The following is a 16,609-nucleotide window of genomic DNA, read 5'->3' as shown; positions in this document are numbered from 1 at the left end:
CCGGATCGTTAACCCACTGAGCAAGGGCGGGGACCGAACCTGCAACCTCATGGTTCCTAGTCGGATTCGTTAACCACTGCGCCACGACGGGAACTCCGGAGTCCCTGTTTTCAAAGGATAATCTAATTAAATTTATAATCTAATTGAGGGAAGACGAAAAATATCAAGAAACTTTTTTATTTTTTAAGGAAACAAGAAACTAACAGACTTGAGGAATCAGGGAGCTTTTCTGTACAAATCAGGAGAGATTTGGATAGACTAAGAGGCAGTAAAACCATCAGCATAGTCCAGAGCGTTTACGAAAGCAAGGAGAAAAGCACAGGCATGGTATGTGTAACGAACCACACAGCTTAATGAAGGAGATAGTCTCAAATAGCACTGGGAAATCCCGCAGGTTAAGCATAAATGGGCCACCTTCAGGGTCAAAACTTAAACCTTGATCTTAATAGCAATGCAGGAGAACTGTATGATTTTTTCAGGAGGAAAGCAACAAAACAAGCGATGTTTAGTTTAAAAAATCTGGTCACTATGAAGCATGGATTAGAGGGGAAAGGGAACCTAGACAAAGGAGATCCAATTGAAAGACTACTGAAATAATCCAGATGTGAAGTGAAATCCACTAGAATCAAAAGGTAACAGTAAAAATGGATAAGGCATAACAAGTCAAAGAGGCTGTACTCAGGAAGACACATGACTTTAAAGAAGACTTGATGAAAGGGATAAGGGACTTTCAAGATGACTCCAAGCTTCCAAAGTTCAGGAGAGTAGTAATACAATGGACAAATAGGAAATCTGGGAGGTAGGCTAGTAAAATTAAATGGAAATACCCTAAAGAGGATTGAAAAGTAAAGATTAGAACTCACAAGTGAAAATGGGGCTAAGAAATTTTAAATTAGCATGGAGGTAAAAGTTTGAAGCAGCTGTATAATTAATCTCAAAAGGAAAGTCACAGTTTCAAAGACTGATATAAAAAAATGACATAAAGTTTAAAAAAGGGGAAATTTTGGGGAAAAAATTGAGTTATTGGTGACCATCACTTTTTTTTTGGTCTTTTCTAGGGCCCCAACTGCGGCATATGGAGGTTCCCAGGCTAATAAGAGCTGTAGCCGCCGGCCTACACCACAGCCACAGCAACGTGGGATCCGAGCAGCGTCTGCGACCTACACCACAGCTCTCGGCAATGCCGGATCCCTAACTCACTGAGCAAGGGCAGGATCAAACCCGCAATCTCATGGTTCCCAGTTGGATTCATTAACCACTGAGCCACGACGGGAACTCCTGGTGACTATCACTTTGTGCTACTTTCCTGTCTTTGCTATGGTGAGAGGTGGCTTTAAAAACATCTTAATGTATACTACTCTTGATGTGTCTCTTTCCTGCTAACCATCTATGATATCTGGCAGAAAAATGAAACAGTTCAAAGAAACACAAGGAAAGTAGATGAAACTAGCCTGAAGGAAGAGCCTCAGGGGTTCCTTTGAAGCATATTAAAGGCATTTAAAAACACCTAATGCTGGGGGGGGGGGGACACAGGGATGGGCCAGGGGTTTGGGATGGAAATGTAAAACTGGATTGTGATGATGGTTGTACAACTATAAACATAATAAAATTCACTTAGTTAAAAAAAAAGTAAATGTAATAGTTTGCATCTATTAACCCCAAATTCCCAGTCCATCCCATTTCTTCTCCCCCCCACCGCCGCAACCACAAGTCTGTTCTCTATGTCTATGAGTCTGTTTCTGTTTTGTAGATAGATTTACTTGTGCTTTCCTAAGTTTACTCTGATATATGTTTATAAAAATAATTTTACTTTGGATCAAACTATATTATACCACTCTGCTGTTCTTAAGTTTATAAATAAACTTTGTCTTATCCCCCCAAAAAAATAAAAAAAACACCTAACAATGATCAATACTGTCCAACAAAATCACCAAAATTAAACTTCCAATTAGAGCAGCAACGCTAGGGCTACACTGTCATTTAAAACACTGAGCTAAAACAGATAGCCTTTAAGTCTATGAAGCAGGAAAATGGCCCTCTCTGAGGTAGGAGCCTGCCTGGAATTTTCTCACTGTACCACTGGAGGAGCTGCAGCACTGCTTTGCTCCTTAAATCAGCACTGGGGTAGAACTAAAAAGCTCAGTAGCAGAGATCCTACACAAAAGAAAGTAAAAACTCTACAAGTTAGAGAGGAAAGCAAAGTTTTTAGAAGCCAACTGGAAGAATTTTTCACATGCTGTTCCCCTCCACATTCCATAGTACACTTTCCTTACTTATTTTGTTGCAAAATCTTGGTTTGTAGTTCACTTTTCAAAATGTTGCAAAGAAATCTACAATTCAGATGCTATGTTATATTGCAACAGGTTTTCAGAACCCTGGCTATCTACATCTTCCCCTACTACGATCAGAGGCCCTTTCCATCTTAAATATGATTTGAGTCTACACTGCTATTAAAAAGAAACAACTTCCTAGGCATTAATTAATCATATGTGCTCTCCTATCTTTAAATATCAGAAAATGCAAAAAGCAGCAAAAGGAAAAACAATCCTATTTTCAAATGTTTAAAACATCTGTAATCGGCAAATGAGGCAAAATGTTAACATGTTATATCTCAATAGTTAATACAGGGATTTATATTATGTTATTCTCTGAGGAGAGAAAGTCTATATTACAAAGTACCAGGAGTTCCTCCTGTGGCTCAGCTGTAATGAACCCGACTAGCATCCATAGGATGCAGGCTCCATCCCTGGCCTCACAAAGGAACCAGTGTTGCTGTGAGCTGCAGTGTAGGTTGCAGAAGCGACTTGGATCCTGTGTTGATATGACTGCGGCAGGCATAGCCAGAGGCTACAGCTCCGATTCAGACCCCTAGCCTGGGAATTTCCATATGCCCACATGCCCCGGATGTAGCCCTAAAAAGACCAAAAAAAAAAAAGTTCTGAGATTTGCCATTCCTCCTATGATTTAACATATAAAAGCTTAGAGAATGATGTATTTTGTAAAGAATGTTCTATGCCACATGACTGAAAATGGTCTACCACACTTTACAGTCTCCAAAAATGACAGAATATGTATGTCACCCTATTCCATAACCTAACCTGATTTTTTTCTGATTAAAATACCAATCTCAGGAATTTCCTGGTGGTACAGTGGCTAGGATTTGGCACTTCCACAACTGTGGTCCGAGTTCAAACCCTCGTCTGAAAACTAAGATCCCACACTGAACCACTGCATGCTGAGGCCAAAATGACTAAGTACCAATCCACCTTACTCATGGTTCAACTCTGTGTTTAATAAATACAAGATGTTTGTACACAAAAATGAAGTCCATACCTTGTCATTTAATCCTCATATCAAGCCCCATTTTGAAGATGAAGAAAAAAAATCCTCACAAAGCATCCTGTTGTTCTACTACCCATGATCACACCAAATAAAGTACTGTAACACAAGGATACAAGGAAGGGAGTTCTCTTGCGGCACAGCAGGTTAAGGATCCAGCACTGTCACCGCAGTGGCTTGCGTGTTGTGGTTCAGGTTCAATCCCTAGCCTGGGAACTTCCACATGCCACCAAGTGCAGCCAAAAAAAAGCATACAAGGAAATTAAAATAAAGTTGCTCAGCTAAACAAATTACTATTTTGCCTTAATAAGAAATAAAGTAAAATAATCAATAAAATAAAATCATTAAGAAAAACAGCTCAGGAGTTTCCATTGTGGCTCAGTGGGTTAAGAACACAATATTGTCTGTGAGTATGCCGGTTCTATCCCTGGATTAAGGATCTGCTGTAGCCACAAACTGTGGCAGAAGTCACAGATGCAGCTTGGATCTGGTGTTGCTCTGGTTGTGGCATAGGCCTCAGCTACAGCTCCGATTTGATCTTTAGCCTGGGAACTTCCATAAGCTGAAGGTATGGAATAAAAAGAAAGAAGAAAAAAAAATAAAAGCATCTCAATCTCTCAAAGACCAAACATAACTTGGTAGCATCTGATTCATTCTTATCAGCCAAGCAGTAAACAGTTAAAAATCAAGGCTTTCAAACTATTTCATAAAAGCGTAACTTCATTCCTTCATGTTTAAAGTAAAACTTCTAAAACCCAGCTTTGGGAAAAACAACTAAAAACAACTTCTGAGATCTCACCATACATTGAATATACTTTTATTGTATTGTTTCTTCTTAATATCTGTAACCCTAAACTGGACTGTGATTTTTACAGGAGGACCTAGTCTTCAGCTGTGAACCTCAGAATCCAACAACATGCCTGGAACAAAGCACTATAGTTTTACAATTAATGTATGTAGAATAAAGTGATTGAGGAGTCACACATTTGAGGGAATCTTATTTTATACAGAAAATGGGTTTTTTTCTATTTTGTAAAAATTTCCCCCTCCACACTACCAATCCCTTTCTTGGCTGATTTTTTTTTTTTTAACTCTTTAAGTAAAGAAGGATATGAAAAGCTTCTTTCCTTTCCTCTGTCTGCTTCTAAGACTCTCCAAATTTTTATCCTGAAATGCAACATTTAAGAATACTCTGCCTTCTATTATACATTTATGTATACATCTGTATCTCATACTAGGCTATAAACTGAGAGTAGGGACCACATGTTGTACAATAATATACATCTTGGTCCATTTTTAGTAATCTCTCAAAATGTAAAAATTTTAAGTTGATTTAGATTTTTCAGACTGTGACATTTCCCCCCTGCCCCCAGCTCTTTAGGAAGTTATTCTAGAGCACAGTTCTAAATCAGAACACTGAAATGATGCTATACAAAAAAAAGAAAAAAGAAAATTAATCCTAGGTCTCTTTTCTAAATGTACACATATAACCAGACCTCAGTTGTTTTCAGGCACTTAGTTGACACTAGCAGGCCAAAACTGCAACATAAACAACTCTGTCAGGGATGAATTTCCTAGTAACTTCTAGTAAATCTACAAAGGAGGGTATCTTGTTGAGTATGGAGGCACGCACTTGTAGGCATGAAGAGAGAAATCAGAGAGAAAAGCCCGAGATAAGCCAGTTGAGAGTACTTAGAGCACAGTAAACAAAAGTATTCACCTGAACTCTAACTATCCATGCTGCCAAACCCAGCACTTTAATTGACTGCAATTACTATGACTTACAGGAGAGATGATCAGGGCATCTTATAAACAAAGAACTATGAAAACATAAGGACTACTGTACAAATACTGGGCCCAACCATTGATTTTTTTTCTTTTCTTCTTTTCATGGCTATACCTGTGACATACACAAGATCCTGGGCACATTGAAATGGAACGACAGCTGCAGCCACAGCAACACCAGATCTGAGGCCTATCTGTGACCTATGCTGCAGCTTGCAGCACCACCAGATCCTTAACCCACTGAATTCGGCCAGAGGTCAACCCTGCATCCTTACAGACACTATGTCCGGTTCTTACACCGCTGAGCCACAATGAGAACTCCAATTGTTTTTCTTTAAAAGTAAGGTCCACCTTTAGCTCTTCTCCCGTCATATTCTATTATACCATATTCTAAAGGGTAATCCAAAGATCCTGCCTTTTATATTTTTGCTGTACCAAGTATGAAATTCATCAAATTTTTGGTCATCAACCTTCTGTCGTATAGCTATTTTCATTACAACAGTATTTGTGATTAAACCTCACTGAATTTTAAGCAAAATTCTTCTCTCTATACACAAACATTTTGTATATTTTCTACAAGTCTAGCATTTTTCCTAATTAAGGTTGGATCTCCTTTTGTGTGGTTTAAAATACTTTCAACCTATAGCATGACTATTACATGAACAAGAACCCAAAATTACTAAAACCACACAAAATTTTTTGTCACATCACTCTCACATCTCACCGTCTTGTAATTTAACAGCCTGTATCACTTTCAATCATATACACCACACACATCTGAAATTACCATCACAATAAAGAAGCGAGTAAACACCTTCCTCTGTTGATATTCTTACTAGAATTCTTTTTTTAAAAGGAGATAGTTATTCTTCCCACAGTCATTCAATAAAATGGACAATAATACAGAGCTGTCACCACCCAGCTAACTATATCTAACAATACTGATTCGAAGAAATAACCAGTGGTTAATGCAAGTCTTTGAGTTTCATGGCAAGACTGTTAGTACATCACTGAGCCTGGAAAAATGGTACGTACACACACAGAGATGTGCATATACATAATACATTTTTTTTTTTTTTTTGTCTTTTATTGTTGTTGCTATTTCTTGGGCCGCTCCCGCGGCATATGGAGATTCCCAGGCTAGGGGGTGAATTGCAGCTGTAGCCACCGGCCTACGCCAGAGCCACAGCAATGCGGGATCCGAGCCTCGTCTGCAACCTACACCACAGCTCACGGCAACGCCGGATCTTTAACCCACTGAGCAGGGGCAGGGACCGAACCCGCAACCTCATGGTTCCTAGTCGGATTCGTTAACCACTGCACCACGACGGGAACTCCTCCCATAATACATTTTAAACATAAGTCTGCTGTCACCATTGAGAAATCCATTAACTTGAAGAAATCTTTTTATATATTTATTTTGGTAGCACAGGCAGCATATTTAAGAAATGGAAGTTCCTGAGCCAGGGATCAAATCCAAGCAGCAGCTGTGACCTATGCTACAGCTGCAGCAATACCAGATCCTTAACCCACTGTGCCAGGCCAGGGATCACAAACCCTTCCCACCACAGAGACGGTGCCAGATCCCTAACCTACTACACCATAGAGGAAACTCTGGGAAGTCTTAAGAAAGCCGTCTTAGTAGACCATTTCAAATTTCATTTTATTTACTTTAGAGTAAGTTCCCATAAAAGTCTTAAGCTATACTCAACTGAACTACTTCTAACCCAAAATAAAATGTATCTTTCCAAACCAGATTTCCTAAACAGTAATTCAATATAAAATTTAAATCCAAGGAGTTCCCATTGTGGCTCAGTGGGTTAAGAACTTGTGTCCACGAGGATATGGATTTGATCCCAGGTCTCCCTAAGTGGGTTAAGGGTTGGGCACTGCAACAGGCTATGGCATAAGTCACAGACGAGGCTTGGATCTGGTGTTGCCGTGGCTGTGGCGTAGGCCGGTTGGCTGTGGCTCTGATTCAACCCCCAGCCTGGGAACTTTCATATGCCAAGGGCTCAGCCCTAAAAAGAAAAAAGAAAAAAAAATTAAATCCAGGAATTACTAGTGAGCTTTTTCTTTAAAATGTCAACTGCTAAAAGGCAGTGAAGGGAAAAAAATTATGTTTTTGTATGAAAATCAAAAAGCTAAGTGCTAGCAATCAGTTAATATGATAAAACCTCACTAAGGAATAATCTAAAGTACACAGGGTAACAGCTGAGTCCAGAAAGGAAAAAAGCTTTTCTTCAATAGAAGGCTACTTTAACAGAGGGGCAATTATTCTAAACCAGTATATAAACTCTAATGGAGATTTTTACCCTGCTTTATAGATGCTCCACTTTTGTGCGACACCACCACTCAATTTCAAAGAAAACCTGTTCAGATTCAGTTGCCATAACCTAAAAAACACTTTTATTCTGAGAGAAAACCAAAGAGAAACCAAACAAAATCATCATTTGTTAAAACAAATATATCCAAAAGTGTAAAGTAAATATAAAAATACATGAAAATGTTTAAGAAAACAATTAGGTATATTTTAAATATAAGCAGCAATATTTAGCATGAAAAATACATTATTTATGCAGATGAGTACCAAGGACTATATGCCATGTTAAGTTATAATTAAAAACTGACAAATCCAAAAAAGTGTTTAACCCAGAACAGAGAATTTTTCCCAATTAAATAAATCCAAACAAACATAAAAACTCAAACCTCCTATTTCCGAAACAATTCACCTTTGCTATTTGAGGACATTTTTCATTGATCAAAATCCAGTAAACTTAATTACCAAAATAGCCTAAATCATCTCTCCAATCCCAGTCTTTACTCCCTAATAGAGCACATAGGCTGATTTCCCCCCCCAAACATGTATTTTGGTACAATACCTCTCACTCAAAAAAAAACCTCAGTGCTACCCTGACCAGATTCTCCCAGTGCTTAAAGGCTAAGTTCAAATTCCTCAGTCTGGCAACCAAGGCTCCTATTTCCTTTCTGCCTCCTCTTATAACTCTCCTAGAGGAATCTTCTCCAGTCAAATCATTTGACCCACTGACTTCAGAATACTCTGTGATTTCATAATTAACAAAATATTTTATTCCTCAACACCGTGTCAAGCAAAGCAAAATTTTCTAAACATGTTTAAAAGTTGGTAGGAATGAAACATATTCAAACCTTACTTACATATTTTGAGAGAGTAAATTAATGTCTAGTCATCACCTAAAATGACCCAGAAAAGATTTGGTAAAGAACTAGACCCACGTCTTCTCTCAAGATTTTAAGATACCCATATGGCAATGCTTCCATGCAATTTCTGAATGAAAATTTAAGTTAAAGAACAAGTTCTGATACGACAAGAGATTTGGAAACCTTGGACAGTTTCTACATAATTAACCAGAACATAATGGCATAAAGACAGTTCCCCAAATCCTAAATCCCTTTGCTAAATTATTTACTTTTTGTATGAACAGTACCTGGCACATATGAAAAATTTTTTTTTCTTTTTTCTGAATTTTTAATTTTTTTCTTTTTTAAAAATGATTTTTGCTTTTTTCCATTATAGTTGGTTTACAGCATTCTGTCAATTTCCTACTGTACAGCGAAGTGACCCACTCACACATATATACACACACATTCTTTCTCTCGCATTATCCTCTATCATGTTCCTTCACAAGTGACTAGATATAGTTCCCTGTGCTATATAGCAGAAAACGAAATTTTAAAAAAACTCTATCACAAAAAAGAAAACACCAAGATCTGGTTCAAAATTTTCAGAGGACGAAGTATATATCAACTTTGTGCCCTACGGTAAATCAGTTACTTACCAGAGATACTGACATCCACCCACAAAAAAGCATAGGGCAGCATCTGAGATATCAGATGATCTACTGAAGAAACTCAGTCCCTAAACTAAGAGATCAGCAGCCTCTTGAGCTATATCACAGCTACCAAAGCCAAGTACCCCATTAGCAACTCTACAGCAAAAGTAGAAGAAAAGGCAAGAACCAAAGAATACAGAAGAAAGGAGTAGAGTGTCAGGGAAGACTTGGGAATTAAGGAGAGAAAGAAGGGAAGAGACGGAATTCCTATCATGGCTCAGTGGAAATGAACCTGACTAGTATCCATGAGGACTCGGGTTCAATCCCTGACCCCAGTCAATGGGTTAAGAATATAACGTTGCAGTGAGCTGCAGTGTAGGTCACAGATGCAGCTCGGATCTGGCATTGCTGTGGTGTGGCACAGGCCAGCAGCTGCAGCTCCAATTCCCTGGGAACTTCCATGTGCTGCAGGTGAGGCCCTTAAAAAAAAAGCAAGCAAGCAAGCTGAAGGTAAAAGGGAAAAAAAAAAAAAGAAAGAAGGCGCTGTTGATGTACATTTGCCTCAGGGACATTACTCCCAAAGGTAATATACCACTGCCAATAAGTAACTGAAATAAATAATTTTAAGAAAGTTTTAAGCGAGTTCCCACTACAGCTCAGTGGAAATGAACCTGACTAGTATCCATGAGGATGTGGGTTCAATCCCTGGCCTCGCTCAGTGGGTTAAGGACCTGGCATTGCTGTGAGCTGTGGTGTAGGTTGCAGACATGGCTCAGATCTGGCATTACTGTGGCTGTGGCATAGGCTGTCAGCTGAAGCTCCAATCCAACCCCTAGCCTGGGAACTTCCATACGCCGCACATGCTGCCCTTACAAAAAAAAAAAAAAGGGAGTTCCCGTCGTGGCGCAGTGGTTAACGAATCCAACTAGGAACCATGAGGTTGCGGGTTTGGTCCCTGCCCTTGCTCAGTGGGTTAACGATCCAGCGTTGCCGTGAGCTGTGGTGTAGGTTGCAGACGCGGCTCGGATCCCGCGTTGCTGTGGCTCTGGCGTAGGCTGGTGGCTACAGCTCCGATTAGTCCCCTAGCCTGGGAATCTCCATATGCCGCGGGAGCGGCCCAAGAAATAGCAACAACAACAACAAAAAGACAAAAAAAAAAAAAAATTTTAGGAAAACCATTCTTAGGAAACCTGATTCCGGAGAAGAATTGAACCCAGAATCTAACCTACCTTTTTCTAAATTTTCTCAAACTAATTCCTTTTATTACACTTTATTGTAATTATTGCAAATTATAAAACTTTATTGAGAGTTTTATCCAGAATCTGTGTGATATGTTCTAAATCTAAGTTTGGGTTTTTTTGGGGTTTTTTTTTTTTTGTCTTTTTAGGGCTGCACCCACGGCATATGGAAGTTCCCTGGCTGGGGGTCCAATTGGAGCCCAAGCAACCAGCCTATGCCACAGCCACAGCAACTCAGAATCTGAACTGCATCTGTGACCTCTACCACAGCTCCGGGCAAGGCTGGATCCTTGACCCACTGGGCAAGGCCAGGAGTCAAACCCACATCCTCATGGATACTAGTCAGGTTTGTTAACCGCTGAGTCATGACAGGAACTCCCTAAATCTAAGTTTAAATTAACACCTGATTTAAGTTCTCTGGTGGCCTAGCAATTAACGATTTGACATGCATGTCATTGTTGTGGCTCAGGGTTCAATCCCTGGCCTAGGAAGTTTCACATGCCACAGGAGCAGTCAATAAATAAATAAATAAACAAATAACACCTGATTTATAATACCCTCAAGTGATACTCCAGTATTAATCCTTAAAAAAATAAACAAAAAACCCAACAACTTCTAGGTATTCGTATAACATGTAAGAAGAGAAAACTAGACAAAACAACAACAAAAAGAGGCTAAAGCAAAAGATAAAATTTCTTATAAAAAAATATGTCAATCACCATACCTATGAAAGTGAGGAAGATGGAGTCTGAAACAAGTATTTTTTTAAAAAGACTAAAAGAATTTATGAGGTGAATAAGCCTGGAGTTACTGGAAATACAGAAACTATTTTAAGGAGAAGAACTCAGTAAAAATTCAAAGTCAAGAAGAGATAACGAGATGCCATTAAAGGCAGAAGATAATGAAGTATTAATTAAGACTCTAAAACAGAAGGGTAAAAAACAAACAAAACCAAAAAAACAAAAACAAACAGAAGGGTATTCCTGATTGCTCTGGGTTTCTTCAGTAGGACTCACTGAAGGGATGTGAGAATTCTTTTAAGATGTTTGAGGCTCTGAAAGCAGTACTATAGACTCCATGTCCCAGGGAAGATTGTGTAACCTTAGAATCTCTTCGTGGCCTTTTCTTTTACCATTCCTTTCACTGAAGGGCTCAGTAACTAAAAATAACAGGTGCTTGGACCTTTTCTTTTTTTTATGGCCACACCTGTGGCATATGGAAGTTCCTAAACCAGGGATTGAATCTGAGCCGCACCTGTGGCAACGCTGGCTTCTTTAACCCACCACTCCCGGGCCGGGGCTTGAACATGCACCTCCATAGTGACCTGAGCCTCTGCAGCCATATTCTTAAGCGACTGCACCACAGCAGGAACTCCTAGGCCTCTTCTTTTTGACCTCAGAATATATTTTTATATTTGTTCACCAGGAAAAGACCCTTTTCAAAACTGAGCCACACCATGAAGATTTTATCAGAAAGTATCTGACCACAAAGCAAATGGCATAATTTAGCCAGAATAATTTCTGAGCCATTCTACTTGTAAATTCTGAATCAGAGTTATCACTGAAAGCTTTGGTTCTTTAGGTCTGACTTTCTGCATATTTTCTCCAATTGTTTATTTTCTCAAACTTTCCAACTGCCTTTATCCTTCCACTTCTCCTTTTCTTACTTTCCTTCTATTTGTACAGACACACACAAGAGAATGTCAGTACCACTATGTATGTATGCATGTGTATGTACATGTACAGGCATGTGTGCATGTGCGTGCATGTACACACTAAAATACACATGACCAATATCACAGTATAAACCAAAGACAATGAACACTGCAGAACAGGAATCAATTCATGTATTCTCATTTCTAAGATAATACAAAACTGTGGTTGGTTACTATAACTCACCGGATGGTTCCTCAGGCTCACTTTCATTTTCTTCCTCAGGTGGGGCTTGAGGTGGTGGTGGGGGAAGCTTCTTCTCCTTCTCTGCTTTAGCATTTCTTTCTTCTTCTGAATAATACTCATCTTCTGAGAGGTTGGCCAAGCTTTCATCCATCTCTCTGTACTCTACCTATATGGAGATTACACCAGCAACAGCTAAATACCATGAACATCTAAAGTCAGAAGAAACTCTATTTGGAACCATCAGTGACTGTGAATTGCTTTTTAACTTTAAATTTTAAGGGAAGTAAGCAAGGAACAAGCTAGCTCATAATAGGTAAGTATTTTTTTTATTTAATGAATTTTATTACATTTATAGGTGTACAACAATCATTACAACCAAATTCTATAGCATTTCCATCCCAAACCTTCAGTGCATCCTCCCACCCCCAACCATAATAGCTAAGTATTTAAAAAAAAAAAAATTTCTCATGAAACAATCCTAGGTCTTTTCAGATTTAGCCCCATCTCTAACTTACATCATAGTACTAAAAATCAGATCCATGACTCTGAGGCTCTATACAACTAATAATTGTGTATGTGTGTTTATCTATATGTATGAATGCATCATGTTCACATACTGGAAGTTTCAACAAAAGACTAAAGTAGCCCTCAGTCAGACAAAAACATATTTAACTAGAATGACAAGTCTATCTAATGCCAATCTGTACTCCTAAATACTACTGCATAAGAAAATACCAAAAGAATTCCAGAAACCAAAAAAGAAAAAGTTAGAGACTTAAGAGAGCTGAATGATGAGAGCAAAGAATCCTTATTACAACAAATTGAGTAAGTGATGTGGAAATTGAAGCTACAGGTCTTACAAATTCACTCTGGTTATAAAGAAGAAAACCAGGTTATAAGTAGAAAGAGGACATAGTCTTGGTGTTTTATTAGGAGTAAAGCAACTCAGGATAGGGAAGAATATTATGGACCTCTTTGGTAAAATATGTAATGTGGTATTGCAAGTAGTGATCAACTTTGGAACACTGTCAAATTATCATTGTGGCTCCCACCCTAATAAAGATTTCAAGAAGCCATAGAAACAGCAGCTCTCCATTCTGGATTCAATGAAAGGTAAAATGAATAAAATAATAACTTATTGAATGTGGAGACAGGGCAAAGCAACATGGCTTCCACCTATCACGTATCTAATTTATCAGATTTCTGAAATGAACAGTCCTGTTGATTATAGTGAATGTAATCTATTTTAACTTTTGAAATATCATTGCAAATAGCTCCAGAGTGTTGACTGCTTTTATCTGTCGTCTTCTTTTTTTAAATGACACAACCACAGGATTTGGGAGGGTTAGGGGAGCAGGTGGTTAGGGGAGATAAAGAGTTTTAATAAGGAGTTCCCGTTGAGGCTCAGTAACGAACTCGACTAGTATCCATGAGGATGTGGATTCGATCCCTGGCCCCCCTCAGTGGGTTAAAGATCCAGTGTTGCCGTGAGCTGTGGCGGAGGTCGCAGATACAGCTTGGATATGGCATTGCTGTGGCTATGGTGTAGGCTGGCAGCTGCACCTCAGATTTGACCCTTAGCCTGGGAACTTCCATTTGCCACAGGTTCGGCCCTAAAAAGGAAAAAAAAAAGTTTTACTAAAAACAGGGATTGGATTCAAAAATGCAAACGACTACAGATAAATTGAATGGTTTTGACCCATGTAAGAATCTTATTTTAGGAAGTTGTGGCACAGAAGTAACAAATTCAACTAGGAACCATGAGGTTTCAGGGTCGATCCCTGGCCTTGCTCAGTGGGATAAGTATCCGGAGTTGCAGTGTGCTGTGGTGTAGGCTGCAGACTCGGCTCAGATCTGATGTGGCTGTGGCTGTGGCTGTGGCTCTGGGTAGGCCGGCAGCTACAGCTCCGATTAGAACCCTAGCCTGGGAATCTCCATATGCCACAGGTGCGGCCCTAGGAAAAAAAAAAAAAAAAGACAGAATCTTATTTAACACATGAATAACTATATTTATCTACCAAATACTGAACACTGAGAACATAGCACAATGGAGAAAATGATTATGAATGAGTTTCCCTGCCCTTAATAAGCTGAGACTCTAGTTGACAAAAAAAAATTCTGATCAGGTAACAATATCATAGAGACTTTACAATAAAATCTCCAGAAACATAGATACTAAACTTTATCTTACTTGACTGAGTTAAACTGTAGGAAAGACCTCAGGGTAATGGGTAAAGCAACAAAAAGGGAAAAAAGTTTCAAAGAGGGAGAGGAGTTAAAAAATGTAATACAGGGAGTTCCCGTCATGGCGCAGTGGTTAACGAATCCGACTAGGAACCATGAGGTTGCGGGTTCGATCCCTGGCCTTGCTCAGTGGGTTAAGGATCCAGCGTTGCCGTGAGCTGTGGTGTAGGTTGCAGACGTGGCTCGGTTCCTGAGTTGCTGTGGCTGTGGTGTGGGCCAGCGGCTGTAGCTCTGATTAGACCCCTAGCCTGGGAACCTCCATATGCCGAGGGAGTGGCCCTAGAAAAAGGCAAAAAGACAAAAAAAGAAAAACAAAAATGTAATACAGGTTTACAGTAAGCAGATTCCTTTCTGCGTTCACCCACTCAACAGTGCTTGACCTCTCCCTGTCCCAAAGAGTCAGCCCTTTAATCCCTTGCCATCAATCCTATCCATCCATCAAATAATCACTTATCAAGTGCCTATTATGGAACTGGACAGTGTGCAAATTCTGAGACAAACACAAACAATAATATAAGATCCTCTCTACTGCAGTAGTTCAGCTCTTAAGACACTATGCCCTTTGAAAGAAAAAGGAATCCAAAATTAAGGCAACACTGCATTCTTTCTTTTTTGTTTTTAGGGCTATACCTGTGGCACATGGAAGTCCCCAGGCTAGGGGTCAAACTGGAGCTGCAGCTGCTGGCCTGCACCACAGCTACAGCAACTTGGGACTGGAACCATGTCTGTGACCTACACCACAGCTGGATCCTTTAACCCACTGGGCAAGGCCAGGGATCAAACCCAAATCCTCATGGATATACTAGTTGGGTTCTTAACCCACTGAACTGCAACAGGATCTCCAACTCTGCATTCTTTTTAAGACCCTTTCCCAGAGGAATTACAATATGGTTAAAGGTACTGAGAAAATTTACCGAAAAACAATCTTTTTAAACATTGTTTACTCCAATGTTTTGATGAAGTGCTAACTACCAAAAAGGAACACACTTGGAAAAGGCTGGTCTAAGAGTTCTAAGTTTTCAGGAACAAAAGAGATTAAAAAGTACCTAGAGGGAGTTTCTGCTGTGGCATAAAGGGATTAGCAGCGTCTCTGCAGCACTGGGATCCAGGTTCAATCCCCTGCCCAACACAGTAGGTTAAGGATCTGGTGTTTCCACAGCTGCAGCATAGGTTGCAACTGCGGCTCAGGTCTGATCCCTGGGCCCAGGAACTCCTTATGCCATGGGGAAGCCAAAAGAGGAAAAAAAAGAAAGAAAATACCTAGAAGTAGGAAGAGTAAAAATATCTAAGGTGAAGTATTCAACAACAACAGAGAAAGGACTGTGTTACCCAGAACCCTAGGACTCTTTGGGACTTCATTTACTAAATTTTTTTTTGTCTTTCTTTTTTTAGGGCCGCACTTGCGGCATATGGAGGTTCCCAGGCTAGGGGTCCAATCGGAGCTGTAGCTGCCGGTCTATGCCACAGCAATGCCAGATCCAAGCTGCGTCTGCGACCTCTACCACAGCTCACAGCAACGCCAGATCCTTAACCTACTGAGTGAGGCCAGGGATTGAACCTGCATCCTCATGGATGCCAGTCAGGTTTATTGACCACTGAGCCACGACAGGAACTCCTACCAATTTCTATTTTTAAATTTTTTTTTGCTTTTTAGGGTCAAATCTGTGGCACGTGGAGGTTCCCAGTCTAAGAGTCAAATTGGAGCTGTAGTTGCCAGCCTACACCACAGCCACAAAAACTCAGGCTCCCAGCCACATCTTCAACCTACACCACAGCTCACAGCAACTCTGGATCCTTAACCCACTAAGTAAGACCAGGGATCGAACCCACATCCTCATGGATACTAGTTGGTTTCTTTACCAATGAGCCACGAGGGGAACTCCCATTTACTAATTTTTAAATGTATTTTTCTTTTTCTTTTTTTTTTTTTTTTTTGTCTTTTTTGCTATTTCTTGGGCCGCTCCCGCGGCATATGGAGGTTCCCAGGCTAGGGGTTGAATCGGAGCTGTAGCCACCGGCCTACGCCAGAGCCACAGCAACGCGGGATCTGAGCCTCGTCTGCAACCTACACCACAGCTCACGGCAACGCTGGATCGTTAACCCACTGAGCAAGGGCAGGGATCGAACCCAAAACCTCATGGTTCCTAGTCGGATTCGTTAGCTACTGCGCCACGATGGGAACTCCTATTTTTCTTTTTTTTTTTTATGGTCCTCAGCATATGCAAGTTCTCAGGCTAGGGGTCAAATCGGAGCTGCTATACCACAGCCATGGCAACACAGGATCCAAGCCACA

At 40.0% G+C, this 16,609-nt stretch overlaps 1 protein-coding gene across 2 annotated transcripts in view; it reads right to left on the bottom strand.

Moving 5' to 3' along the window:
• KDM1A (lysine demethylase 1A) overlaps positions 1 to 16,609 on the bottom strand; it is a 68,473-nt gene that overhangs the window by 44,735 nt on the left and 7,129 nt on the right. For both annotated transcript variants that reach the window (XM_021093200.2, NM_001112687.2), the window contains exon 2: positions 12,073 to 12,238. In XM_021093200.2, the coding sequence (XP_020948859.1) occupies positions 12,073 to 12,238 (166 nt within the window). The remainder of the gene's footprint in view (positions 1 to 12,072; positions 12,239 to 16,609) is intronic.

This window comes from Sus scrofa, chromosome 6 (assembly GCF_054392235.1).
Source record: "Sus scrofa isolate SSC_HxYL_T2T_F1_AM1 chromosome 6, Sscrofa_HxYL_maternal_Yorkshire_Landrace_v2.0, whole genome shotgun sequence".
In the NCBI taxonomy this organism is placed as follows: domain Eukaryota; kingdom Metazoa; phylum Chordata; class Mammalia; order Artiodactyla; family Suidae; genus Sus; species Sus scrofa.
This window is presented reverse-complemented; position numbering and strand designations above follow the sequence as displayed.